This window comes from Girardinichthys multiradiatus, chromosome 5, assembly GCF_021462225.1.
Source record: "Girardinichthys multiradiatus isolate DD_20200921_A chromosome 5, DD_fGirMul_XY1, whole genome shotgun sequence".
NCBI classification, from domain to species: domain Eukaryota; kingdom Metazoa; phylum Chordata; class Actinopteri; order Cyprinodontiformes; family Goodeidae; genus Girardinichthys; species Girardinichthys multiradiatus.
This window is the reverse complement of record NC_061798.1, coordinates 48847340-48874707: the sequence shown is the minus strand read 5'-3', so window position 1 is coordinate 48874707 and position 27368 is coordinate 48847340. Positions and strand designations below refer to the sequence as shown.

Sequence of the window (27368 nt, the reverse complement as noted above, 5' to 3'; positions counted from 1 at the left end):
TTCATTCACTGTCAGATGCTTCAGTAACTGCCTGTAACAGCATCACTCCACGCATTCTGCTGCTACTTGCACTCTGGTGTTCATTCAGGACACGTCAGCTCCTTCTAAACTCAATCATCTCCATCACCATCTCTGGTCTGCGTTTGGACCCAAACCCCATCCAAATCAGACCATTCCTTTTGGGGGATGAACTGGGAGCTCAAGGGTTGTCCTTTAAGAATAGGCCATGAATTTAATCCTCTCTGGTCCGTTTAGAAACGCAGGTAAAACACCTAAAGATTGGAGTTAAGAAAAGTTGATCAGTCTGCTTTTTTCTAGAAATGGTTTATTGGACATTGAAGATAAATCTGATCTCAACCGTCTGATTCAACAGCCAGACCTTTAAAATGAGTTATCACAAGGAAAATATTGGCAACTGGATGTAGGAAAGAAACTAAAAATTCGCCAACTAAATGGTTTTAACATGGTTAAAATGAGACGTGAGCAGAATAAATACAGTGAAAAGAAAATACTGAGATGTTCTAAAAGTTTAAAAGAAGAATTACATTTGTTCACTTAGTTCTTCGGTGTAACAATACAACTAATCAGACAGAATCCTATTCCATTGTGTGAATTATGTTTGTAAGGACGAAGGCACTCAACTTTTCCCCGTGCACAGCAACAGTTTGTGTAACTGTTGCAGCTTCCTGCATGCATCCAGTACAGACCAGCTCGACTGTGGCTCTGATGAGCATAAAGTGAGGCCCAGCGGGTGCATCGACTCTTCCTTGATTTGCACATCACAAATGCACAAAACATATTCAGGTACCGATCAACAGTACGCACCAAGCAGAACATTTCAGGCCACCGCGATCATTAGATTTACAGATAATCTACTTTAGGTTGCATTAATCTGAATTTACAGCTGTAAAAGTAGTGAGAAACACAAACATATTCTTTTAAAACGTTCATCTGGACAGTATGCTGACCTCTCCTACAGTGACAGGGTGAGTACGATTACATAAACTACACGCAGATAAAAAACACAAATGTAACATGGCTAAAAGCAGATTTCATGACAGGAAGTGAAACGAATAGAAGCCAGCGTGAGGTTTTTCATAAAACCGAGTGGTCCCTACGTTCCACATTTTACATAGCAAGTAATCCTGTGTTCCCATTTCTCTGTTCAAAGCTGACGCTTTCCAGTTAGGCCTTCTCCAGGGATTGGTAGTACTCCTTCAGAACGGCCCAAGCTTTTGAGGCCATGAAGCCGTCGGGGGGGTTCTCTCCCTCGCGAGCCATCCTCCGCATGCGTGTGCCCGAGATGAAATCATAATCCTGATGGCTGCAATTAACAGAAAAACACCAGAGCAAAGGAAATGTGTTAAGAAGCTGCTGATACCACAGTCCAAATGGGTTCCTGAGGGAAATGATTTTTTTCTTGGTGTTTATTTGAAGAACATTATGAACCTAACAGCTGACTTCATTATTGCTGCTTTTTCCTGCTGAGCTTTGCTGAAAAATAGAACAGACTTATGGTTTAGACAGAGTTCTCTTCATCCTGATCCTGACTTTTACCTTCTTTGTTTTCTATTAACTTTGCTTTAGGTTTGCCTGAATAAGACAAAAATAGCATCATGGTGGTAAAACAGTGGATCCAGATCTTAATCCAGATTTAGTCTGTAAATAATGGAAAGACAACTTAAATGTTTAAACCTCTCCACTCTCCATCTCACCTGTAGGGGGCGAATCTGAGAGCCAAATGCTCATGTTCTCCAAGGAAGATAAACATCTCAGAGCATAATGTTCTTGAGTGAAAGCCAGAGAGGTTTTACGATCCAACTAATGATCCAGATTCGATCTGATTTATCTGGCGAGGTTGGGCTGCTCCAGAGAACGGAGCATCAGAAACCCAGTGGAGATGATCCAGGGCTCTCTGCTCCGACTGCAATTCCATCCAAGATGCACGTTGTAACACGAGATGTTCTTTCCAAAAAGATTTGATTCATCTTACAGAAAACTACGAGTCTACATGTGAGTCACTTTTTGCTCAGAGTGGGTGGGGGGAGCTTCTATAGTCATACCAACCACTCCTAGAACCACATTCACCTGATCCCATACATTCATACACCCATACGCAGATCGGTAGGCAGCTTGGGTTTAAGTGCCTTGCCCAGGGGCACATCGACATGTGGCAGGAGGAAGCTGGAACTGAACTAACAACTCTCAGATGACTACTCTTTGCCCACACCCCTTGCTGGCTGTGTGAAACTCCACAGTGAACCACTTCCCTTAGAGTCTGTTGTTGAACAAGGTGTTGGAAACCAGTTTCCCCAGCAGGGTAAACCCACTCTGGTCCATCCAAACATTCATCAACAGCCCTCTGTCATTTCTGTGCTTCCAGTGATTATCACATCGTATTTTCAAGTAGAGTTGGAACGATACGTTGCCATGGTTACTAGTGTCTAGTCAACTGTTTTCAGAGTCAGATTGGACCTTAAAAATATACAAACGCTCGGGTCCCAGCACCAAATCAAGGTATTCTGGTGGTCCAATCACTTCCATGGCCCAGAGTCCTGACCTCAACCTTCCTGAACACCTTTGAGATAAATCAGAGCTGAGGCTGCAGTTCTGGTTTTCTCATCAAACTATGAACACACTCATTAACCTTGTGTCAGATGTTTGGAGAATAGTTAACGTTGCTATTGGCAACAGTGGGACCACCAACAAACTGGACCTAATAAATGAAGAATAGGATGTCATCAAAGTTCATGTACATGTAAAGGTAGACAGAGAAATACTTTAGGCAATATAGTGTGTGTAGGTGTATATAACACACACATATACATATTTTTGGGATACATTTCCACTTGGTGACAGTTTTTTGTACTGACTTGTTCAACCTTGCAGCAAACCTTCGTCCTGAGCAGGCCTGCTGAACTCCTGTTAGTTTTATAATAATAGTCCAGCCTGTGAAACTGCAGAGCTGTGTAACCCCAGCTGCTCTCTCTGTCTCACACACAGTGTGACGTCACCTCTGGTCTTAATTAATGATCGGTTAAAACAAAACGTTTCCTTTGCAGTTAGAATAAATGATTGATTTAACAATCAAACAATCAAACTCAAACACTTTATGAAGTCTGTGCATCTATACTGATGCTTGTTCTTTAATCCAATAGTTGCTCCATGAACACTGAATAACATACAACCATAATCAGTTACAAACACTACAATATAAACGAGTAAAAAAGTCCAAAAAGGTTTTACAGCAAAGCCTGACTGCTTATAAAAAGGGATGATTCGAAACTTTTGCACAGAACTATACATAATACCATCAGCGATTTAGATTAAAGTCCCAACGTTGCATCATGGAAAACCTGACTAAGCGTTTGATTAATGTGAATCTTTCTCTCTGAATGCAGCTAGAGTTATGAAACCTTCACCAGACTGAGAGGAAAAAATCATTTGGGTTTGCAGACGGGCTTTAATCAGCGGCAGGTCTCTGTGGTTCTGAGCAACATCAAAGCTTCGACTAAACCTACAAACATTTTAATTCAGAAACAAAGAAAACAACTGGTGTTATTCTTGACCCAGAACTCCTCTGCGAACAGCAGAGACAAAAGGAAGGAAGAACCTGGAGAACAGGAGAACTTTCAGAAACAACACGACCCTAATGAGGAATGAATTCACAGAATATCATTTCTGTTTCGATTGCTTGGCCCAAACGTGATATGACTTCAGATTAAATGTAAAAATAAACTTTTAAATGAACCTCGACAGAGAGCTTCCTGTGCATAACAAACAGAGCCTGGATGGTCTATGCTTTGAAAGATTAGTTCGGACCAAAGAGTGCTTACTTCTTAGGCTCGTAAAAGTCCATGGCTCCTTTGACTTTGTTGTAAGCAGCGACCTTGAAGGGAACGATCTCCAGGGAGACGAGGCCCGGAGCCATGGTGAGGACCTTGGCTCCGTGAGAGGGCTCATACAGGTCTTTCCCTGTGGCAGGGTGGGGCACGCCGGCTGGATCTCGACCCACAATGTAGAAATTGGCACCGGCCACCATACGTGCTCGACAATGCCACTGCACCTGAGCAAACAGAAAAGAAACGTCACAAAATGTTTTAAAATCCAAACCAAGAGGCCTAATTTTATGCAGGTGAGATTTCAGAACCCTGCAGGGATAACGGCAGCATTTAATTAGAAATACACACAACATGAAACCATTCTGACATGAGAGCATCAACTCAATTTTTCTACAAAAATTAAAAGGGTTACCAGGCACATCAGGGTTTTCCAACCTGTTCTAAAGGAACATCTTCCATGTTTGCCATTTAGTTACTGGTAATGCATGCCCCTCTCCTCTCTTTAAATGTATTATGAACCTAAGGCTCCTTCACAAACTATCAAAACATACAGATTATGCTGCGTAATCTCTGCAGGGTTATCTCCGCACCTGAGCCTGCTGAAGGCAGGGAATACGTCCAGCTGTTCATGTGCAGGTTCAGAGATGATGAGGAGTACGCAGCTGCGGCCCAAAGGAGCTCAGACGTTTTCATTTTATTCAGGGCTGATTGAATAGGAGCTTTAAGCGTGACCACATTTAGAAACAAAAAAAAGTCTGAAATTCTGTTCAAATGTACAGACTGATTTAGCTTTCTAATGACTAAAGCAGGAAAGTGAGTCACTGAGAGTAGCTTTATTGGAAATTCCTCCAAATTAAATCACTTCCTGTGAGCAACAAGAATGCAACAGATGTAAAGAAGCTGCAAACACCAGGTAGGCCAGGCTGCATGACGACATGAATGGTAACTGGCAAGTAACGTCAAAACTTGTGTATGAATGAAAAAACTGATGAATATCATTTCTCATAAACAACTTATAAAAGGCAGTTTTGTTACTGTGAGCAGAACGAGGCGTTCTTGCACAGACGTGTGACACTTGTACCTTTAGACTAAAAACGTGAAAAATAGTGACTCAGTTTTCCAGGGTTTTTCAGGGTAGCTGAGCGTTTTGTTCTCATTTTGGAGCTCCTGTTGCTAAAAAGTGAGAAGTGAAAATGAAAAATGATGCCTGTAGGGGTGTCTGGATATAAAACTTCAGCTGTCCCCACTGGAGCTCTACCACTGAGCCCATTCACTTCTTATGAGAACTTTCCACAGTAAATCAGAATCAGCTTTATGGGCCAAGTTTGTGCACACAAACAAGGAATTTGACTCCAGTTCTACTTAGCTCTCAATGTACATACATTTTAAATATAAATATATAAGATTTGGCAGGGAAAAGGTGTTTTTGTTGTTTTTAATCTTGTAAATATGTACATTTACAGTATTCTTACAAAACTTCACTGCTTATTACCCCAGCATGAAGTGATAAATCGACTGGTGAATGAAAATGGGCCTGATTAGTCACAAGCACATTCCATCAACCTTTTAGTCGGTGAGTGACCCATACCTGAGCCTGAACAGGTAACAAAACTCTTCAGTGTGGAAGTCGTTACTGAATGAAGAAGGTTTAAATTTAGCCATCATCAGAATCACTGAGGTGTTTAAGGACAATGTGAGAGAAATTATAAAAGGTATGAGAAGTGATTAAAAATCACCTGTATTTTCCACATTCAGGCTGCTACTTTTGAAACGGCCAATGAGGTTTCAGTAGTTAAGTTGCTCGGTTTTATCATTTTGAGCTTTCAGTCTGTTATGGCATATGATGAATTTAGAAAATTGTCGGCAGTCTTTTGAGAGTTGGGCCTAAATTCTCTTGGGAATAAAGAATAAAGAAAAACAATCAGAGTTTTTGCCTTTCTGTGTTGAATTCAAACTCTGACCCCAGAGAACGAGTACTCCATCCAGCTGCTGAAAAAAACAACTTAACATCTGCTGCTGAGGCTAAGAAACAACTTAGTTGTAGTTTCTTCTGGATCTTAATGCGCTGCATTTTCTGCTGCATTTAAAACAAACTTCACCAAATCCATCACTGGCATAGAGAGTGGTGCAAATGACCAAATATTTATTGCAATCCAAGCAGACAGTGATTGGGTGAGCAATATGAACTCAATATTTTATCACAATATTTGCGGTATTATTGTAATGTAAAGAAACCAACATCAACAAGTCAGCATCTTATAAATCTCAAAAATGTAAATTGGCCGCAGAGCCATGATTGCTGCATTGATAGAAGCACCGAGTAAAATGCTAAAAGATGCAGGGCACGGCAAGTGGTATTTCTGGTGCTTGAACTTCTATTTCTGTGCACCTGGTGAGTGGAAGAAAAATAGCAGCTAGGATTCAGCCGTTTCACATCACTTCCACTCATGACTCAGGGGGTTGCTACTTTAATCTCGGATGTTTCAGCTCTCGGCTTACAGTAGCCTCATTCCTTAAACATCTTCTGTCATGAACCCACAAAGACGAGCCATCCCTGAACTCTCTTTGGCGATGTTGCGCTCATCCGTGTGTTTTTCAAAAACGCAGCCAGCAGTGTGCGTGGCGAACGGAGGAGTCACGCAGCATCGAACTGGGCGCTAAACGTACAATCTCCCCACATCGCTGCTTTTAATACAATGGCAGATGACCTCAGAGCAGCAACCGGGTTTGTTAACTTCTGTTATAACAGATGCTTCAAATCTAAATGATGTATCCTGTCTCCTTACTCTTCAAGGCAGCACTGATAAGTGAGTCCATCTTTTGTGTCCTGCGGCTGGCTGGTCACACAAACCATACGTCGTTACCTCACTCCCGTCACCCGCGGAGCCGGCTTCCCCCTGTACAACTCAGCCTATGTGGGCCTGTAACTACCTTAGAGAGTCTATGGGTTGACCTCTAACCCCACGCCTCATCAGTTCTTCACCTGGACACGCCGAAAACGCACATTAATCTTGCCTCGAGGTGTTTTGTGACAGAGGCTGCTGTCTGTTTTAAGACATCCTGTAAATGTGAATACCTGAGAAGAAATTACTGTGTTCTTAAAGGCTAAACACTAAAGTTAAGTTGGCGCCTGGCTCTAAAAGAAAAGAAACTAATGAACTTGAATCCTCGACGTCCAACAGCCCCCAGTCTGTTCTCAATGATCTGCAGCACAGCTTTCTCATTATGATAAGTGAATGATTAAAAGATTTCTAGCTACACTGCTGTGCAGAGTCCTGGAGAGGTTTCTGCATTGAGGAGCACCTGGTAGCAGCTGTCCGTTCTACTTCCTGTCATTAGTCAGTGTGAAGGATGGACAGCCAGAGTGTGACAGTCTCCTACCCGGATTCAACAGTCATCATTCAAAGAGGCAGCAGGCTTTTTGATCTGTGACATCTGAAGAAAACATGACGTCTGTGTTTAGCCTTGATCATGATTACCTCAGTTGGTCCCGCATACATCATGGGAGACGGAAAAATTGCAACAATAGTTGAATCTGGATCCAGCACACGCTCTTCTAGCACAGCAGCGTGCTGCTTCATCCTCCACGGGAGCGGAACGTCGTCGTCTTTGGTCCAGCCTCCCAGCGGATGGAGCAGCAGGACGGGCCGGCGGTAACCTCGCTCGATGAGCCGTTTGTGGGTGTCCTGCATCAGGAGGGCGTGGCCATTATGGACTGGGTTACGGAGCTGAAAGGCGAACACTGCATCTAATAGAGAAAGGTAAGAGTGGTTTGCAAAACTCCAACAGAAACCAGGAAGTGGATCAGGCAGGAAACAGCATCCTAGCTCTGCTGTCCCCTTCTTCATGTGTTTAAAACATGGCTTCATACCAGCGTTCATTTCTTTAAACTTCTGTTTGAGCTCATTGGGTGTCAGTCGGTACTGGTCCAGACCGTCACTCCAGTAGATCCTGTCTAGAACCTGCAGGTCTCCACCAACCAGCCAGTCACCACTTTCCATCACCATCTGAACACAGGACAGAATAATAATGACAATCATGCCTGAAGACAAAGCTGAATTAAAAAACACACATAATGCAACACAACCAAACAGTCTCCTAAAGGATCGGACCTATGATCTTACAACTTATTTTAGTCTGCTTTATTTTCCCAAACCACTCATGTTGCTCTGACAGTTTTTAGGATCAGTCAGCAGTACTCCATGTTCTGATCCAGTCCCTGCAACACAAACTGAGATCTTGATGTTTATAGCTCATTCAGTCTAATACTTTGGGCCCGTATGAATCCTAAGACTAAAAGTAGCTCCTAGTGACGTCATTCTACGAAAAATCTTAGAATTTCTCCAATTCTAAGATTTTTCTTAGAGTTTTCCCTCAAGCCAGATAAACGTTATTAAGAAGCATCTTAGGCCTTCAGAGAACTCGTAACATGAGGAAACGTTAAAAGTAGTGAGGAGGACTTTCAGTGGGCCTACAAGTGTCTTAAGCAGAGAAGATGGAGGAAAGACAGAGAGAAAAGAGAGATATTCTCCGAACAACGAATAAGTTGTTGTGAATTAATAAAACGCTACCAGCTCGATCACGCAGGGATCCAGTCCAGTAAATGAGCAAATAAACTTCTATAACAATCATACACCGTGCAGTGGTGCAGTTGGTAGCACTGTTGCCTTGCAGCAAGAAGGTCCTGGGTTCAATTCCCAGCCAGGGGTCTTTCTGCATGGAGTTTGCATGTTCTCCCCGTGCATGTGTGGGTTCTCACCGGGTACTCTGGCTTCCTCCCACAGTCCAAAGACATGCCTGTTAGGTTAATTGGTAACTCTAAATTGCCCTTAGGTGTGTGAATGTGCTTGGTTGTTTGTGTGTTGCCCTGCGATGGACTGGCGACCTGTCCACGGTGAACCCCGCCTCTCGCCCATAGACTGCTGGAGATAGGCACCAGCTCCCCCGCGACCCACTATGGAATAAGCGGTAGAAAATGACTGACTAACAATCATACAATTATTAATATAGAGACAAGATAAACCTTTTTATTAAATAGCTTCCGCTGCAGGACAGGTTAAAGGTCAACCTCTAGTAAGTCAATATTAGGAAGGAAAAATAAATAATAGAAATAATAATAATCATGAATAAAAAGTGAACAAAACTACAAACAATAAAGTAAACTGTTGTCTTATTGAGAGGTGATCGGTTACTGTGGGACAGTTCTGCTGTGATGATTGGGTCGGGGTGTTCTGCAAAAGACAAAACACATCGTTTTTGGCCCTAAAAATGTGAGGTTAGAAATCCGACTCAGCTGGACTCCATGTGGGCTAAAGACCACAGAGAAATTAAAAACCCGTAGGTGTGATCATGGAAACAGCTAAATGACGTCCATCAATAAATCAGCCCACTATCACCTGAGAAACATTGCTAGAAAAAGAGTTCCCCATCAAAACAGGACAGGCTTTTCTTTTTAGTAGGTTAGATTATTGAAATGGGGTCGATACTGGTCTGAAAATAAAAAGATCAGGCGACTGAAGCTCATCCAAAATGCTACTGCTGGAGTCCTGACCAACAGCAGGAAAACAGATCATACACCATCACCAGTTTGTCGGTGGACATCATGGTCGTGGGCTAAATATATTTCAAAGTTAGGTGGTGACGTATGAACAAGCATTCATTTTCCCACACTGAGCACCAATCAGTGATGAAAGCTTGGTTCAGAGTTCACTAGAAAAAGTTTGTTCAATCCAAAACAAAGTTCTTTTTTACAACAATTCTGGTCTAAGATACAATCCGGCTGTATTCCACAATAAAGTGACTGATGTTCTGATGTCTCCAACGGAAAGAAAAGTTCCCTCCATGAGAATAATCAGACGATGGTGCTGAAGAGCTCAGCCTGCAGCAGCTGGGTGATTTTGTTTCAGGCAATATCTCTGGACTCCCTCCTGTGGTCCTTATGAGACCCCAGCTAGAGTTACTGAAACCAGAGGTCCACACAAATCTGAACACTCCATCCATGTCGCTTATTTCATTAACATGTAATTCATCATGTTAACAGCCTTTGATATCCATACTTTAAGAAACAGCCGCGCTGCGGTTTCTGATTTAAACTGGGTTTAAATCAGCAGGTTGTCTGCAGCAGCGGCGTCGCCTCGATTTGATCAAAAATAAGTTCATGTGAGAAATTTCAAGCATCACTTTTAGATCCTTTTTCTCACACTAACTTATCCAATTTGTCCACTGGTGGCTTGAAAGACTCGATCCACATGTGGAAAACTCAGGAGAAGTAGCTCACATGTAACCATGAAAGAATTCCCAACAAGTTCACATGAGAAAAGGGGCCCGACCAAACAAACAGCCCCTGCACCGCGGCTTCCGGTGAGGGGCCTCTGCTGGACAGACAGGTAAACAGGAAAAAGTGGATTAAGTACATCCCAAGTGGAGCGGCTCATTTGTGTCTGACAGCAGACAGAAACGATGCAGTACAGCTGTCACTGTAAAGCGGCGCTGACAGATTGGCTCCGGTGCAGCCAGTGAAACGTATATTGATGTAAACATACACACACTTTAACGAGGGAGGCCTTAATCAGAGCAGGCTGAACACACAAATCAGACTGGACCGGGTATAAAGACGTGCCGCTGAGGAGCATGTGTGTGGTGGCGGCACCGAGGCATCAGGTGTCGACAGTGGAGAATCATGGTCCTAATCTAGGACACGTGTACCCCCCACCCCATACAGCAATAAATTATTTATGCAAAGCAGAAAAATAGAAGCATTTGTGAAAAGGATAAAAGAAAACCCACGTACACCCATTGATACTGGAGCACATTCCCATTATTGCTTCTTCTTCTTTACCTTCTGGCTGTGTTGAGTTTAGCTGCTGCTGTTGGATAGAAACTGTTGCTGAATCTGCTTGACCTCGCTATAACGGATCTGTAGCGTCTACCCGACAGTAACAGATCAAACAGAGCGTGATCCGGGTGAGAAGAGTCCGTTATGATGTTCTGGGCTTTTTGGAGACAACGAGAACTGAAGACATCCAATGATCTTTTGGGTTGTGTTAATGACCGGCTCCAAAGATAATAAAATATTATTAATTTACACAAACTTGTGTCCAGTAATAAGTCTGCCAGGTCTCTGCAGATACTATTCACCTTCCTGCATAAAACATCGTCTTGAAATGCACAGAAACTCTGGTTTCTATGCAGATGCAATAAATAGTTGAAATAGAACCTCTTTTGACCTTGAAAAACAAAGTCAATGACATCTATCAGCCTGAAAGGGACTTTCTGGGACCCCAGAGAACCACAGTAAGAACCATGATCCACAACTGGAGTGAACCTGCAGCAATGGGGAACCTTCCCAAGAGAGGAGGGTCCACCAAAATTACTCCACGACCTCAGTGACAGTTCAACCAGGAGGTCACAGAAGAATACAGAACAACATCTAAAGCTCGGCAGGCCTCACCTAAGGTCAGAGGTCATGATTCAACAAAAGGAAAGAGAGACTGAGTAAAAATGGTCTCCAAGGGAGAGTTCCAATGCCAGAACCATCGTTGACCCAAAAGAACATGAAGGCCCGTCAAACGTTAACCATTAAAAAGAAGAAACACACATTGGTGATCCAAGACTTCTGGGAAAATATTGTGAGAACTGGCGAGAGAAAAGTGGACCTTTGGAAAGATGTGTCACACAGATTAACAATGGAAACATGCAAAGAGCTGCTGAATGCCGCTGAGCCAATAAGACTTTTCTATTGATTATTTAGAGGTTTTCAACTACAGGTCCTTCTCAAAAAATTAGCATATTGTGATAAAGTTCATAATTTTCAACATTACATTATAGAAAATAATGAACTTTATCACAATATGCTAATTTTTTGAGAAGGACCTGTATTTTTAATTCTCAGTGGAAGAAAAAAACAAATCTGCCAGGGGTGTGAATACTTTTGGGCTTGACTGCGTTCAGTCTTTAACTATGGAACCGGCAAAAACCCAGACCAGAACAATAAGGACCAGAATATCCAGATGGATGGAAAAATGGACAAACTAACTGGCTGGATGGATGTTAGCTGAATAATGGGACAATCTACTGGATAACATGGTTATACTTCCTGCTCAGTCTGACGATAACAGCATGTTTATCTGGATTTTTTTCTGGATTTGTGGCGCAACTCTAATCTAAAAACGCATCATTTTCCACATAGGGCAGGGTTAAGCGCTTTCACCATCCGGCTCAAAATATAAATAAAACGTATGTTTGAAATACAGGTCCTTCTCAAAATATTAGCATATTGTGATAAAGTTCATTATTTTCCATAATGTCATGATGAAAATTTAACATTCATATATTTTAGATTCATTGCACACTAACTGAAATATTTCAGGTCTTTTATTGTCTTAATACGGATGATTTTGGCATACAGCTCATGAAAACCCAAAATTCCTATCTCACAAAATTAGCATATCATTAAAAGGGTCTCTAAACGAGCTATGAACCTAATCATCTGAATCAACGAGTTAACTCTAAACACCTGCAAAAGATTCCTGAGGCCTTTAAAACTCCCAGCCTGGTTCATCACTCAAAACCCCAATCATGGGTAAGACTGCCGACCTGACTGCTGTCCAGAAGGCCACTATTGACACCCTCAAGCAAGAGGGTAAGACACAGAAAGAAATTTCTGAACGAATAGGCTGTTCCCAGAGTGCTGTATCAAGGCACCTCAGTGGGAAGTCTGTGGGAAGGAAAATGTGTGGCAGGAAACGCTGCACAACGAGAAGAGGTGACCGGACCCTGAGGAAGATTGTGGAGAAGGGCCGATTCCAGACCTTGGGGGACCTGCGGAAGCAGTGGACTGAGTCTGGAGTAGAAACATCCAGAGCCACCGTGCACAGGCGTGTGCAGGAAATGGGCTACAGGTGCCACATTCCCCAGGTCAAGCTACTTTTGAACCAGAAACAGCGGCAGAAGCGCCTGACCTGGGCTACAGAGAAGCAGCACTGGACTGTTGCTCAGTGATCCAAAGTACTTTTTTTGGATGAAAGCAAATTCTGCATGTCATTCAGAAATCAAGGTGCCAGAGTCTGGAGGAAGACTGGGGAGAAGGAAATGCCAAAATGCCAGAAGTCCAGTGTCAAGTACCCACAGTCAGTGATGGTCTGGGGTGCCGTGTCAGCTGCTGGTGTTGGTCCACTGTGTTTTATCAAGGGCAGGGTCAATGCAGCTAGCTATCAGGAGAATCTGTGGGATATTGTGAAGAGAACGTTGAGAGACTCAAGACCCAACACTCTGGATGAGCTAAAGGCCGCTATTGAAGCATCCTGGGCCTCCATAAGACCTCAGCAGTGCCACAGGCTGATTGCCTCCATGCCACGCCGCATTGAAGCAGTCATTTCTGCCAAAGGATTCCCGACCAAGTATTGAGTGCATAACTGTACATGATTATTTGAAGGTTGACGTTTTTTGTATTAAAAACACTTTTCTTTTATTGGTCGGATGAAATATGCTAATTTTGTGAGATAGGAATTTTGGGTTTTCATGAGCTGTATGCCACAATCATCCGTATTAAGACAATAAAAGACCTGAAATATTTCAGTTAGTGTGCAATGAATCTAAAATATATGAATGTTAAATTTTCATCATGACATTATGGAAAATAATTAACTTTATCACAATATGCTAATATTTTGAGAAGGACCTGTATATGTCACTTTCCAAACGCAAAATTTTACAGACATTTATTTAATTTGTTCCTTGTTTCTGGTGAAGAAAATAGGCGGGAGAAACTTTCTGTTCTGTACTTTTCCAGAATGTGCAAGAACATTGTGTCCCATCAACAGCAAGCAGTTGGGTTAAAAACATACAGAAGAGTTTGGAGGGAAGGGGGATGAGCGGAAACTACAATCCCAAACAGAACAACATCCAAATTTAACACCAGCAGAAGGAGGGTGGATCAAAAAAGATCAAGTAATTACACAGGAAGTTATTAAGTAATGACCAAAGCTGAATTTTTTCAGGTTTTTCCATAAGCAAAAAGACAGATGGGATTTGGGTTCTGTCTGTGCAGGATCTAAAGGGTTAGGGTCTGTGTTACTTCTGGCCTGAAATGTTAGCTGTACACAGAGTGTTGTTTATTCACCCAAATATCCAAAATTAGGCCTCTATTTGTGGGAATCAAGTGATCCCAAAGATACAAACGAACAGATATGAATTATCTGGTATTTCTGGGCTGCGACTTCCTGCAGTATTAAAAAGGTAGAGTCCAGCTTGTTTTATTAATGGATGCAGTCAATGGGCACCATCTCTCTAAGCAGAATGGGGAGATAAACTCAGTCCTAACCATTCATGATGTGCTTTTTTTAAACTGATTCCTCAACATCGAGCTAGCCTTCAAACAGAAATGCCACAGTTTGTTATACAGTAAACCCACCGTGGTTCTGTGCAAATCCAAACACCTCCACCGAGTCAAATCTCTCAAATCTGGGAGAAACTGATGGTTGCAGATGGATTCTGAGAAGTTCTTTAAAACTAACCCCAAAAATCAATTTCTGTCAGTAACTTCACAGACATCTCATTAAACATATGAACAGACTTTCATCCACAGGGATTCCAGTTTGTGCCGGCAGGCTTCATGTAAAAATCTGAAGGCTGTCAGCAGCAGAGGTGTGTGTCTGATGGGATCAATAACCACTTGGCTCCTCTGAAGAATGTTTTCAGGATCACGCTACGATTTGCTTCCCACACGCTAATACATCCAGCCTGTCTGGAGCTGGCTGCATCACAGTCAGGAAGATTGTTTTTGACCGTATTTTTCTTTGGAGGATACAACAGCGTAAACAAGCCAGAACTCACTCTGTAAACGTACAGTACATGACTGGGACGCCAGTTGTGAGAATGAACAAATCAAAACGAAGAAACAAACACACAAACAAGTCATCCGACCACGTGAGGGCCGAAACAAGTCCAGATAAGGAGATCCATCACCTCAGGGTGACACTAACCTTGATGTACGGGTGGTCTTTGCAGGTGGTGCCCCACTGCCGAGCACAGCGCTCCTCCTTTCTGTGCTCGTAAAACTCCGGGTTACGAAGGATAGCCACTCGTCTGCCCTCGTAGACCAGCGCCATGGCTGTCACGCCGTCCAGACGCTCTTTATCTGCTGTTGACACCGGCAGCACTACGGGCACTGAAAGGTTAATCACACCACCTAGGAGAAAAGATACATGACAAAGTCAACCTTCTAGCAGGCGTAACATTTCAGTGATCAACAGAGACAGTGAAGGTTTTATACTTTAGGTAAACGGCGATGCAGAAAAAAAACGACTTCAGGTTATCTCAGGGCAGCTGCAGCTAGTCGGATCAAATCGATACAAAAACAAGTCTTTCTCCGTGGCACTGTGTGCGCAGAGCAGCTCCTGGCTGCAGTCAGTATGGGGGATGCAGACTGCGGTGTACGTCAGTGGAGTTCAGTACCACTCACTGCTCAACTCCCACAAATACCTGTACCTGGATTTAACATCAGCATCAGTGGCGAATTAGTCGGGTTCTAAAAGTTTTTTCTAAAGTGAGTCAATGTGTGACAAGGACATTCCAAAAACTGTTTAGAAACTGTCCATTTCTGATGAAAAGACGAGACGGAAACCGATCGAAGGTTCTGGCAAGAGCCGAAAAGCAAAACAGAAGAATGTGTCCTGGTTGTGTTCTAGATGCCACAACAGCCATCTGTGATTTCCATGTTCGGACTGAGAAGGAGGGCTTCAAGACACAAGACAACTGTTTTCTTCCACAAGAAAACATCCAGGCCCCGATAAAATCTTCATAATCCTTATGGGAGAATGTGTTACGGTCTGATGGAACCAAACCTGAATTTTAGGGACAGATGGTTGGCACAAAAAAACTCCTGCACATTACTGAAAGATCTCCACACCCACAATAAAAGATGGAGATGACAAACATCGTGGTCTTTTTGTCAAGGTGCATGAAGACTAGCTCCAAATGTCGCCACGTTTGGCCTTCAGTTACATTCAGAACTGAATGTGACTGAAAATCTGGAGACAAGAGATGTCCTCACAATCTGAGAGATCTGAACTTTTCCAAGGCAGAGAGAGCAACTCAACTCAAGATGTTGGATGCTGACAGACTCCAACCAAAGAAGATTAAACGGAAAACTTGAATCAAAAGCTTTTACAAAACATTTGTTCAAGGAGATATAAATCAGGTTATTGTGACTGTTTAGGTAGATGGACATGAGGAGAAAACCACCATGTAGAAACACTTTTATGACCCGACGCCCACGCATGTCACACGTACATCGGAGCACGTTAAAAAAAGGCTCCACAGTGCCTCCTACTTTATTACAAATTGCTGCATCTCATATCTATCTTGATTAGCTCCATGTTGCTTCCAATGACAGATAAATAAGCCACATAAATAAATTCTGACAGGAAGTTCTCCACTTTAGATTCCTCGCCACCCACCAGCTGCAGGATCCACTCTCACCCAAGTTTTCTGTTTGATACATGACCACAAAGACCGAGGCTGTCTGCCTTTATCACGTTATCTGCTGGCACACCAATGGATACTGCTGTCAACTCCCGTCTCAGAGTAATCCTACACTGTGAGTCACATTTAGTCTACTCGCTCACACTCATCCATACTTCTATGAGCAGAATCTGTTGGTAACCTGGGGTTCAGACTCCTGCCCAGCACACTGTGGCCAACCAGGAGTTAAACCCACAACCTCTGGTGAAATACAAGTTATTTCTGATCTGTATGCAGTTATTGTGTACATAACACATTCTTCATAGTGTGTAGTATGTGCTGCAAACAATGCATGAAATTATATTTTAAACGGCATCCTTCAACCAAACAGGCAGCACTAATGGACTAAAAGGACGAAGGGAAACTGAACCCACAGAAACAGTGGAAGTTCTGCATTGAATCCGTTGTTGGCAAACAGCTGCTCACCATTTGCCAGGAGATATAAGCAGATCTTAAACGTTCTGTGTTTTAAGAACCAATGTTCCAGTTCTCTGCCCTCGAACCCGGAAACCCAACTTTCCAGCTCAGATTGAAAGCAGCAACACGTCTCAAACTGGCTCTGGCAGTTATTTATCAAAAAAAAACGTCATACGTCGAGGAAACAACCATCATCGGTTCTTCAAACTGAAGGTTACACAATCGTCTGGATGTCAACCTTCATTAGACGTTTTTTTCTTGTTTTCAGGCTCTTCTATTAGAACAGAGCTGAACATAATGACAGCCAAAGGTTAAAGTCTGATATTTCTCCAATCAGTTCTGTAAATAAATATTAAGAAAACAAATATTAACACTTTGAGAGATCCACGTGGTCTTCCTTCCTGAAGCCAAAATCCTACTCAAATTTTCTGCAGGTTGTAAAGTGAATTTTATCCATGCAATACAGCATGTTTTACCAATCAAAGAAATCCTTTTTATTCTAAATGTTTTTGTGGAAACTTTCAGAAATATCTTAAAACTAAAAACGGAGCAGAAGCCATCAGTGGCTGGAGCCTCTTGTCAGATATAATCATTAAAATTCTGCTAGAAACATGGCCGATCTTCTCCTAGACTTGGTTCAGAGTCTCTCAAACGTTTTCCTGCTGCAAAGCAGGAAGATTGGAGCTGTGGATGTTCCCTCTGGTACTACAAGTCATTAACATGTGGGTTCGATTTCAATTTCGGACTTTTAAGATGCAACCTTATTGTGGTTATTAGTCAAATGGTTTCAAAGACACCCACAGCAGGAGTCCCAACAAGTAGAACTTCAAACAGAAACTGCAATTAAATAAGATGCAGATCATCATTTGAACAGTCATCTTCCTCATTTAAAGGAGCAGAGATTTGCAAAGGTTTGCCACCACTAATCTAACAATTAAACTTCAGAAGAAATCTCATGTGAAAAAATGGCTCAAACAGAAACCTAAATGTGAACAGCTTTCACTGTTCAGCACCTTCTTCATTCAGGTCTTATTTTACTGTTATTCTAGTGATGAAGGTTAACTTCTGGAAGCCGGACCAGGGACAGGACCTTTAGCTAGAAGGCTTACAGATAGGACAACGGGTTCTTTTCAGTGTAAAACTGATTTCTTGTCCCTGATCAAATAAACATGAAGTAATAAAAACAAAAGAACAGATCTCCATTCGCATGATGGGAAGGAAAACGGTGCTGCCACGTCTCCAGGTTTTTGGGCTGACACTGAGCATACAAAGGTTGTTTGGCTGAAGGTATGATGATCATTTTCTTAGTTACATTTTTACTTCTCCAGAGTCTCCAGAGAAGCCATTTAGGATGTTAAAGAACAACAACACAGACACTCCATGCTCATATCGTGATCCCTTGACTTAAAACTGTTTTTCGTGCATTATTTTTCCTTTTGCAGATGTTCAGTACTTTTTCCATTGTTACACACTGGACTGAACAAGGGGAAATTCAAAGCTTGGGTTATTGTTTTATAACCGCCTGCTGCTTTTACTCTCTCCACAACCTCACCCTGAGTTCTTCAAACTTTAAGTGCAGTTTGTTTTTATTTAGGCGCCCCAGAGTAAAGGGGCTGAATGTGAAGACTTTCCACACTGTGGACTTTCATATGTAGAAAAAACAAAAAGCATCATTTTTGCCTCCACTTCACAATCATGTGCAACTTTGTGTTGGTCTTTTGCCTAAAATGAAAAATGTTTCTGGTTGTGACATCAGAAAGTGGGTGTGAATACTTTTGCAAAGCACTGCATAGAGAACACAGTGAGGCATGAAGAACATATCTACGTCTCTGAAGCTTTGAAGTATCTTCTGGAAGGGGCTAAATTAGCAGAAAGATCTCAGTTCTCTTATTAGGATCCTCTCCTGGTCCTGGTCCAGAAGACCCAATGAACACAGACAGCCTGTCTTTAAGAAGAATTATTATTGTAACCATTTATTGCTGATATTTTAACATTTATTTATTTTATTTTTCATTCACTCTTTTAGATTTCAGGGTTCCCATGCTTACAACCTAACACATTAAACTATTTAATCAACAATTATATCATGATCACTGTTAGTTTAGCTTCCTTCGTGCAGAACATAATCCGTTTAGTAATGATCCGTTTGCTCCGTGAAGCACTGTGTTAATAAAGTCTGAATGATTCAAAATGTTTGACACTGAAACACAACAGCAGGAGTTTGAAGACTAACATCTGCAATAACAATAAACTGTTTCTTTCCTGTAAAATAATCAGAAACACAAAGAAGATCTGGGAATCTAAACCAGGCACCGGAAAGGTGTCACACAGACGTCAAAGATGCTTTTCCATATTTTCCTGAACCACATTCCTTTGAGGTGCTTTAGGAGACCAGCTGAGGACATCTGCATCTTAATTAAAGAGCAGAAAAAACGGTTTAGTTGCTTTATGAAACCCATCAAAGCTCCAGAACCACATTATCAGCAGCTGCCAGCCAATCACAGCACAGTTCTGCTCATGTAGAAATGAATCTATTACCAGACTCATTTCATTCAGTGGCTAACGTTTAACAGAAGGGGAAGAGGCGGAACCAGTCCACACAGGTGGGTTTACATCCATCCACACCTTGAGACGCGTGAAAAGACCAACTCATGTGTTGGTTAGGTGACTATGACCCAAATATTGAACTGGATGGAGGGTAGGGTCAGTGTCTCATGTGACCTTCACGAACCAACTAGTGTGAATGTTCTGATAGTCCCAGGCTACAACTGAAGAATCCTTTCGAGGAACCAGACAGGTCCATTTGGCTTTTATTTGAGCAATTAGGACTGTCCACTAAGAGCGAACTGAGCTCTTTGGAGATGTTCTAGTTCTTTCTGTATTTTCAGGCTATTTTTCACAGGAAAGCACAAACATCAAATAATATCTGGAATGCCGAGTCACTGGTTGCTATGACGATCCCTGCCTTTTCCCCAAGCCCACAGTACCACTTTTTCCTGAAAAACATAGAAAAACCTCAGCCTCAAACAATCATGGTATGATCATTTAAGACACATCAGAAAACAATCATCGCTGCAGTATCAGTGTAATCACAAAGGACTGCTGGGATACCTTCCCACAACACACCTGACCAGGTGGATGGACCCATACAGTGATCAAAACCCTGAAGCTCACAGAGTGGTGGAGGTACCATGATGATGAGGAAGAAATAAGAATGAGGAAAATGTGGGATAAATGCAACCAACGTGATCCGTTGAATGTTTTGCTAATATCATGCGTGTGGCAGAACGTTCTGGTGGCAACATCTGGAGGATTTTATGTCTGAACAGCTTTTAACCAAGGAGATGTGAAAGGTAAATATACCCTCATCCTGTAGTTTTAACCCTGAATACACAGGAGTGAAATATAATGGGAGTTTGAGTGTCATCGGACAATATTTCCCATCGAGCCACACATTCCGATGCAGTTCATATAATCAGGATTTTTTTAATGCTGAGGGAGAAGCAGTAAACTAAAAATTGTGACAGAAATAGAAGAATAAGAAGAATGGACATGCAGACCAGAAAAACATGTGCTTCAGTGCTTATCCACTGGCACCCTTAAAGTCTGCGGATCAGATGGATGAAAGCAAACAGCTCTTCTAGGGAAAAGAAAGCCACCATCTGTTTTCCTGACGACCTTAAGGTCTTAATCAGTCTTCTTCGCTGCAATATAAGCTTCATTTGGTAAAACTTTGCTCCCATTAGAATGAAATGGAAAGTGAAGTGTTTGCTTCAGGGCAAGTTTTAACTCACAGGTTTGTAAATTATAAGTAACACATGGTTACAGCGCCCTGCATTTACATATATAGCAAGGGCACGCCATGAAGGTTGTGGGTTCGATTCCAGCTTCCTCCTGCCATATGTCGATGTACCCCTGGGCAAGGCACTTAACCTCAAGTTGATCTGTGAATGAACGTGTGAGCGTTAGTGATTGGGTGAATGTGGCTCAAGTGTAAAGCGCTTTGAGTTGCCTGTATGACTGGAAAAGGCGCTGTCTAAGTCCAGTCCGTTTACCATTTTCCACGGCGTTACCCAAAATACAGCAGCTGTAAACGTTTAGGTGGGTAGTTTGTTCTCACATCCGATCCACTGCCTCATCGACGACTCTCTGAAGGTGTGAGGGTGCACGGGTTTCTAGGCTCTCATTCACCTACCGCTGTACTGATTGGTTAAAAAGCTTAAATCTTGATGTGAATGAATCAAAATATGGCAGCATGGTGACCTGAGACCCACCATGTGATCAATTTAAAAAGTCATACTGCAGAAGAACATAGAACATTTATCTATTAGAACCTTTTCTTTGGCCATACTAATCCAAACCTACAACATACTGACGCTAATTTCTGTACTGTTTAAAGGCGGCTGAGGATTTCCAACTTCACACATGAAGAAATAAAACTGTTTTTTTCCTCAAAAATTCTTTGTGCAATCAGCTCCATCTAGTGGCCGGTCTTCATATAAAAAACAGGGTTTTTTGGCTTTCTTACCGTCCAGCAGGCAGTCAAAGTGAAGACACTGCAGATACTCCCTCTCTCTCATAAAGCCATTCAAAGGCGTGGCCCAGCCTTCAGCCAGCACCTGCACCCACTGCATGTCCAGCTGAGGATCAGTCACATGCAGCAAGTCAGAGACACACATAAACACGCTGAAATGAGCAGAATGTGGCTGCAGAGTCAAGCTGACTACTAAAAGATCACCTTTCCGATCTGAACTGCAGGAAGAGTCTCTGCGTCCGCCTTAGCCAGGTCCAGTTTATTCTCCTGAACATAGAGCTCTTTCACTTCATAGGAGGCATCAACAGGAACGATATCCTGAACAAATGAGCATTTACTCAACAACACTTCACTGTGAACCAACCTGCAGAATCAACCGTTGGGTATTTAAAATGTAACGTAGCATTAGTGTCCATGTTTTGGCCTCAATATTCATGCAAATACGATTCCCTTCTGCCACCTAGTGCCCAAAAGGAAAATAACAGTGATATTAATGTTTGAAGCCATAAAAGTTGAGTCATTTTATACTGCTGTATTTTAAAAGGATCCATCCACATTTTCATTAGAGAAATTCTATCATCTTTTAAGCTTCACACTGCATGAAAAAACATAACGTCAGCTGGGATAAACATATTTGGTCGCTCCAGAGTTCTCGTTGTTTCTTCAATCCCCAATTTAACCAATGAAATCAGCTCTAGACTCAACATGGTACATGAAGGAAAAAGGTTTCACAATGAAAAATGCTAAACGCTTAGATAAAGTCAGAATGGTCTCAGCAAATTGTTTTTAGAAACTTCAAGGAAATAAAGCTCAGGGGGAACATTCTTTTCTCCAAGCCTGAAAAACAACAAACTGAGCTTCATTCTTTCCCAGGAAGCGTAGGAACTTCCTAATGACAGAAAAAGTAAAAAGATGATCTCTGAGCCCCTCACCCGCTCCTGGAGCAGGTCGACCAGCTGCTGAATGCACTCGTTCACGTTGCACGAGTCGGTCTTCAGCACCAGCTCCGGAGCTTCCGGCTTCTCATACTCCGAGTCGATGCCAGTGAATCCTGGGAAGAGAAAGATGAAATCGTGTTCAGTGTGAGCTCAATCAATTTGTCTTAATTATTTAGGCAGAAAACAGAATCTATATTTAACACAGGTTAGAAAACCTTCATGATTTATTAAATACATGTTTTTTGTTGACCTTACCCCTGATCTGATTTAATGCTCTAAGTGAACTAAAAAGGAATGAAACAAGGATGATGTTCAGATCAGGTTTTGGACGTGAGATTCAGGTTGCAAACTTTTCCAGACTCAAGTTTTCCGTTTTCAGTCTGTCTGTCCATGAATGTAAAAATCCAAACGTTTTAATTAAATAATGAACTTTTATGGAAGGACAGTATTATGGAAGGTGAGCAACCGGCTGGACGGAGAGAGAAATGGACGGATGGACGCAACTTTTAAACAACGGAGGAAAGAAAATAGGTCCAGACTCTATTTTCTCTTCTGATGTTTATTCAGACCTGGAAAATGCTTAAAATAACAGGACCTCTCTGTGTGTGAAAGTTAAACACCTTCACTCATCCGCTAATATAAAGTACTGACAGTGAAAATAATGAACTCGATCAAAAACATGTAAAATCAGCCAAATGTGCCCGTTTAAAAGCTCAATTCTGGCCAGCTTCTCATTTCCATGCAGACAGCTGATCACCAGTAAAGTCTGACCAGATGTGTGCTGCTTGAATGACTGATCATCAGTGTTCTTGGTTCAGCCACGTCGTTTTAAATGGAAACTATTTCACCAAACGCTGCAGACAAACACAGGACGGAGCGTTCCTCTACGTAAACAGTTCCAATAAATCAATGAATGAATGGGGCAGTGAAGAATAATACTCCACCTCTTATCTCCCCTGCTCTGGCCTTCTTGTACAGCCCCTTCACGTCCCTCTGCTCACAGACGTCCAGTGGAGCGTCAACAAAAACCTCAAAGAACGGCAATCCTGCCGCCTCGTGGATCTTCCTGGCATTCAGCCGATCCTGCCAGGAAAAACAACAGACACAAACACGTCTTATTAACCATTTATTAACAGACCATTTAGTCCCAGTCTTTAACTAACTATTAGATTTGGTTAGTGAGTATGAAAACTGCCCCCTTTGCTGTCCTCCATCAAACTGCGAAGCTTTGTTTACTCACCCTGCTGTAGGGGGAAATAAAGCTGGCGATGCACACCAGACCTGCATCTGCAAAAAGCCGCGCCACCTCAGTGATACGTCTGATGTTCTCTTCACGGTCCTCTGGGCTGAAACCCAGATTTTTGTTCAGCCCCTGGCGGATATTGTCCCCATCCAGAGTGTAACAGGGGATACCGTGGCAAACGAGGTACTCTTCCAGAGCCATGCTCACCGTGGTCTTCCCTGCACCAGACAGACCTGCACAGAGGAGGGCAGCAGGATTATTAAAAAGCTTTAGTCTAAAATCTGCGCTAATCTTTTTTCTGTCTGGAACATGTTGCATCTTACCAGTCAGCCAGACGGTGCATCCTCTGAACCCTCCTCGTGTGCCCACAACCTGTCCGCGCTTGTTTCGGCTTACATGGTGAGCTTGGTAGGTGACGTTGGTTGCACGTTGCATTCCCTTAAATAATAATTATGTTTGCTCATTTGGGATAGCAGTTAAAAAAATATTAAGTCAAAGAAACTTTGAGAGCACAATAAAGCCCAAATAAGTTGAGGTGCAAAACATATGGAATCGACATTGAACAGCTCAGAGGCAATATTTAGTAAGATATTATAATTAAAGTGATATGCATGCAAATCCTGGATGCCAATAATATTCCTGGCCTGCTGGATGGGCTTTCCCTCTTCTCAACCCCTACACCTGATGTATGTGTAGCTTCTCTGCAGCTCAAATAATCATGGGAACATTGTGATGGGGGAGAAGAATGAAAACAAGGCTGGACAAAGTGACCTAATCTTGACTGACATTGCAAAACATTTGAAATATAACTCCAATATTTGCAAAGGGCTTTTAAATTATACAAACGTTAAAAGCACGTTGAGCTATAGGTGACTTGTGTTATTCTTTTAATTGAAGCTTTCACCCCACCAAGATGTCATGCATTCACAACTATTTAGCATTATGCTGTACAGAGCTCAGTTTCTGTCAGATACAGTCTGTGCAAAAGTCTGGCTGCCACTGCAGCTGGTCTCCCTTTCAGCGTTTAAAAAGATCGTGATCAACAGGTCTTCAGGCTTTGTGACGCTCTTTGAAGGTTTTTCTTTGGCCCTTGGTTGCTTCAGTGCCTGGCCATTTTCAGACGAATGTTTGTTGAGCCATTTAACTCTGACTTACAAATCATTCAGGTTCAAGAAGGCTGCTGAACAAGGGATGAACCAGTGACAACTGAAAGAGTCCAATTAAAATGGATCTTTAGAACCTTGCTGTGAAGCCACACTCCATGCCTGCATTAGCCATGCCCCAACTTGAACACATTTAAAGTACGATCTTTGATGCTTCTACTAAAATATTTCACAATATTCCTCCTGATTTAAAATGTGTGTAATAATTTGACTCATGTCAGCATAAATAAAGCTTTCTTCCACCTTTCAGGAACCAATCTTTGCTGCTCCCTTGCAAAGTTTAAACAGCCAGGTTTGTGTCGCGGCCTCTGAAGGCATCATTTGGTTTCTAAGCCCTCCAGTCGACATTCCTTACCACAGAGGACTTAATGAGCTAATTACCTCTATTAGAAAGATTGGATTAGAACCAGCTGTTACCATTAAACCCCCACGGATTATTAATGTTATTTGATTTTCTGTATCATTGTAATGTTTTTCTTACAGCGCTTTGAGTGCCTTGTTGCTGAAAAGCACTTTATAAATAAACTTGACATCAGTAAGGGTTTAAATAAGGGTTGAGGATCTTCATGCACTCAGGGCAGATCAAATGGATTTGGTTTTTATTAAGAATTTAAAGGTAGTTTTTTTTTTTGCCTACACTGTTATATTGTTTTTTGCTCATTTTCTTTCCATTTTTGAGATCTACTTATGATTAACAGAAAAGGCAGATACTTGTAATGTCCTACCCAGTTTCAGGATTTTGCACAGGAGTTTAATAATGCATTTATTTATTTTAGAAGAAATGTGACACGTTTATTTTTTTGGTGATGAAAATCCATTTCAAAATAGCTTACATGAAAGTCTTAACTGCTAAGAAGGAAAATAAAACTTAGAGGCCTAAACGTTTTGAACAGAAGCGACAGAAAACTAGCTTCCGATTTTAGACTTAAAGATGTTGATGAGTTGCACATTATTGTTAACAAATCCGCCAGAGAATTATAATTATGTTGTTAAACTGCCTGCACTTATGAACACAGTGACAGCCTCGTCAAAGAGCTGGAGCTAAAGTTCATGCTTTAAGGTTTGCACTGAGCTCAGCTGACGTTTAGCCTCGGTGCTGTTAGCAGCTAACCTGTAGCTTTAGCAGTGCAGTTATGGTAACAAGGATAGCCGCTTCGCTCCTTTTCCCATTTCAATATAGTCTCAGAAGACAATAATAAAACATTGTGTTAAACAAACTTGAAAATGAAGACCCACCCAGTTCTCAATGGTGTTACTTAGCTTCTGTTTCTTATTCGAGTTCCCATGAGTCTCCATGATCGTTTAGAAGTCAGCAGCTAGTTTAACCGTCAAGGCGCTAAAAACACGAGCAGAGCAACAACCCGGCTGGCTCTTTGTTTACTGGTGCAGGTAAATGTTAATGCAGGCGACAGGTATGTCCATTGAATGGAGGAACTCAGGGCAGAGGCTCCTCTCCTCCGATGGCCACGTCACCTGTGAAAACGTGACGTATTTCCGCGGTCCGTGATCGGCTCAAAAAACTGATCTGGTGTCAGTTCTGCTGCATCTTAAGGCTGGCCGTTGTACCATATAATCAAAGCGTACGTCTGAAAACCTTTTTAAAGGATTTTTTTTCAGTGAGTTTCTTATTGCAATGTTAGTAATACAAAGATCAGGCATAACATTACGACCACTTATGTGAATAAGCGATTTTCATTTCTTAATGTCACTTGTTGGTTGGTGGGATTTATTTTGGCATCAAGTGAACATTGTGTCCCCTATGTTGATGTTTTAAAAGCTAGAACCACGAGTGGACATGAGGATTCAAGTGAGTTGGACAAGGGCCAGACGACTGGGTCAGGGGTAACCAGCGAGTGTCATGATTCAAAAATCCAGGTGGCGAGAAAAGGCTGGCCCATGTGGTCCAGTACAACAGAAGAGCTACTGTAGTTTAAACAGAAGTTAATGCTGGTTCTGATAGAAAAGTGCATGCTGCCTTGTTGCATCAGGGTACCTATGCAGGTCATAATGTTATGAAGGATCAATGTAGTTATCTTATTATAGTAGAAGATGTCAAATTAAAATACGTTTGTAGGAAAGTAATGAAATCCTCAGAGCCAATAACAGCCAACAGTTAGTCAGACAAACTTCATGTTTTAGATAACCATGTTCTTTTAAACAACTTAGACTGGGATAAATTATATTGGGGGTATGTGGAAGCTATTAATTTTTTATAGTTTTACAACATTAAATTAGTTAAAATATGAGTTTGGCTGAACATTCCCAAGCTGTTTATACCCCTATGTAGTTGTTTAAACAGATGACTGTGGTACCTTCAGGCATCTGCAAATTGCATCCAACAATGAACCAGATTTCTAGTGCATTGTGATTCTTTCTTTTGATTTTTCAATGATGTCACGCAAGTTAGCAGCGTGTTTGCGGTGTTGCCTTAAAATATACCTGCAGCTTTGCCTCTGATTTTCTCAAATGCTGGAAAATATCCTATGAGAAGCTTTCAATCCCTTATATCACCTTCTGGGTTTCCCAAATTCTTTAAAGACGTATTAATCGTGGTGTATGCAAACGTATAACTTTGAGGAAAGAAATAATGAATTACCCTTTCTTATTATTCTGGCTTTTAGAAATATAATGTATTTTAGTAATTCTAACTGACCTAAAACAGCAGAAGTTTGTACTGTCTTCCACTTATCCAAGATCAGGTCGAGGGGG

The 27368-nt window shown here is 41.9% G+C and overlaps 2 protein-coding genes across 4 annotated transcripts in view; one reads left to right on the top strand and one right to left on the bottom strand.

Moving 5' to 3' along the window:
• Nucleotides 1-305: 305 nt before the first annotated feature.
• Nucleotides 306-26117, bottom strand: papss1 (3'-phosphoadenosine 5'-phosphosulfate synthase 1). Its single transcript, XM_047366716.1, has 12 exons — nt 25896-26117; nt 23820-23934; nt 23494-23729; nt 23198-23336; nt 22248-22366; nt 21520-21633; nt 21310-21421; nt 14825-15030; nt 7714-7849; nt 7322-7590; nt 3837-4066; nt 306-1324 (listed from the first exon to the last, which is right to left on the bottom strand). Exons 1-12 carry the CDS (start codon nt 25953-25955, stop codon nt 1186-1188), a joined length of 1875 nt encoding a protein of 624 aa, XP_047222672.1. The 5' UTR covers nt 25956-26117; the 3' UTR covers nt 306-1185.
• sgms2a (sphingomyelin synthase 2a) overlaps nt 26105-27368 on the top strand; it is a 15441-nt gene continuing 14177 nt past the window's right edge. For 2 of the 3 annotated variants that reach the window (XM_047366721.1, XM_047366723.1), the window contains exon 1: nt 26111-26239. The gene's annotated coding sequence lies outside the window, so the exon portion shown is untranslated. Of the gene's footprint in view, nt 26240-27368 lie in introns of all 3 variants that reach the window. The other variant, XM_047366719.1, reaches the window with a different exon arrangement.

What these genes read in the sequence shown, in the direction of transcription:
- papss1 (XM_047366716.1), bottom strand. Translation starts at nt 25,955, where the DNA reads ATGGAGACTCATGGGAACTCGAATAAGAAACAGAAGCTAAGTAACACC. An exon ending in TTATTTCCCCCTACAGCAGG is followed by an intron (nt 23,337 to 23,493) that starts GTGAGTAAACAA and finishes TTTTCCTGGCAG; the next exon opens with GATCGGCTGAATGCCAGGAA. An exon ending in TCGACCTGCTCCAGGAGCGG is followed by an intron (nt 21,634 to 22,247) that starts GTGAGGGGCTCA and finishes TCATTTGTTCAG; the next exon opens with GATATCGTTCCTGTTGATGC.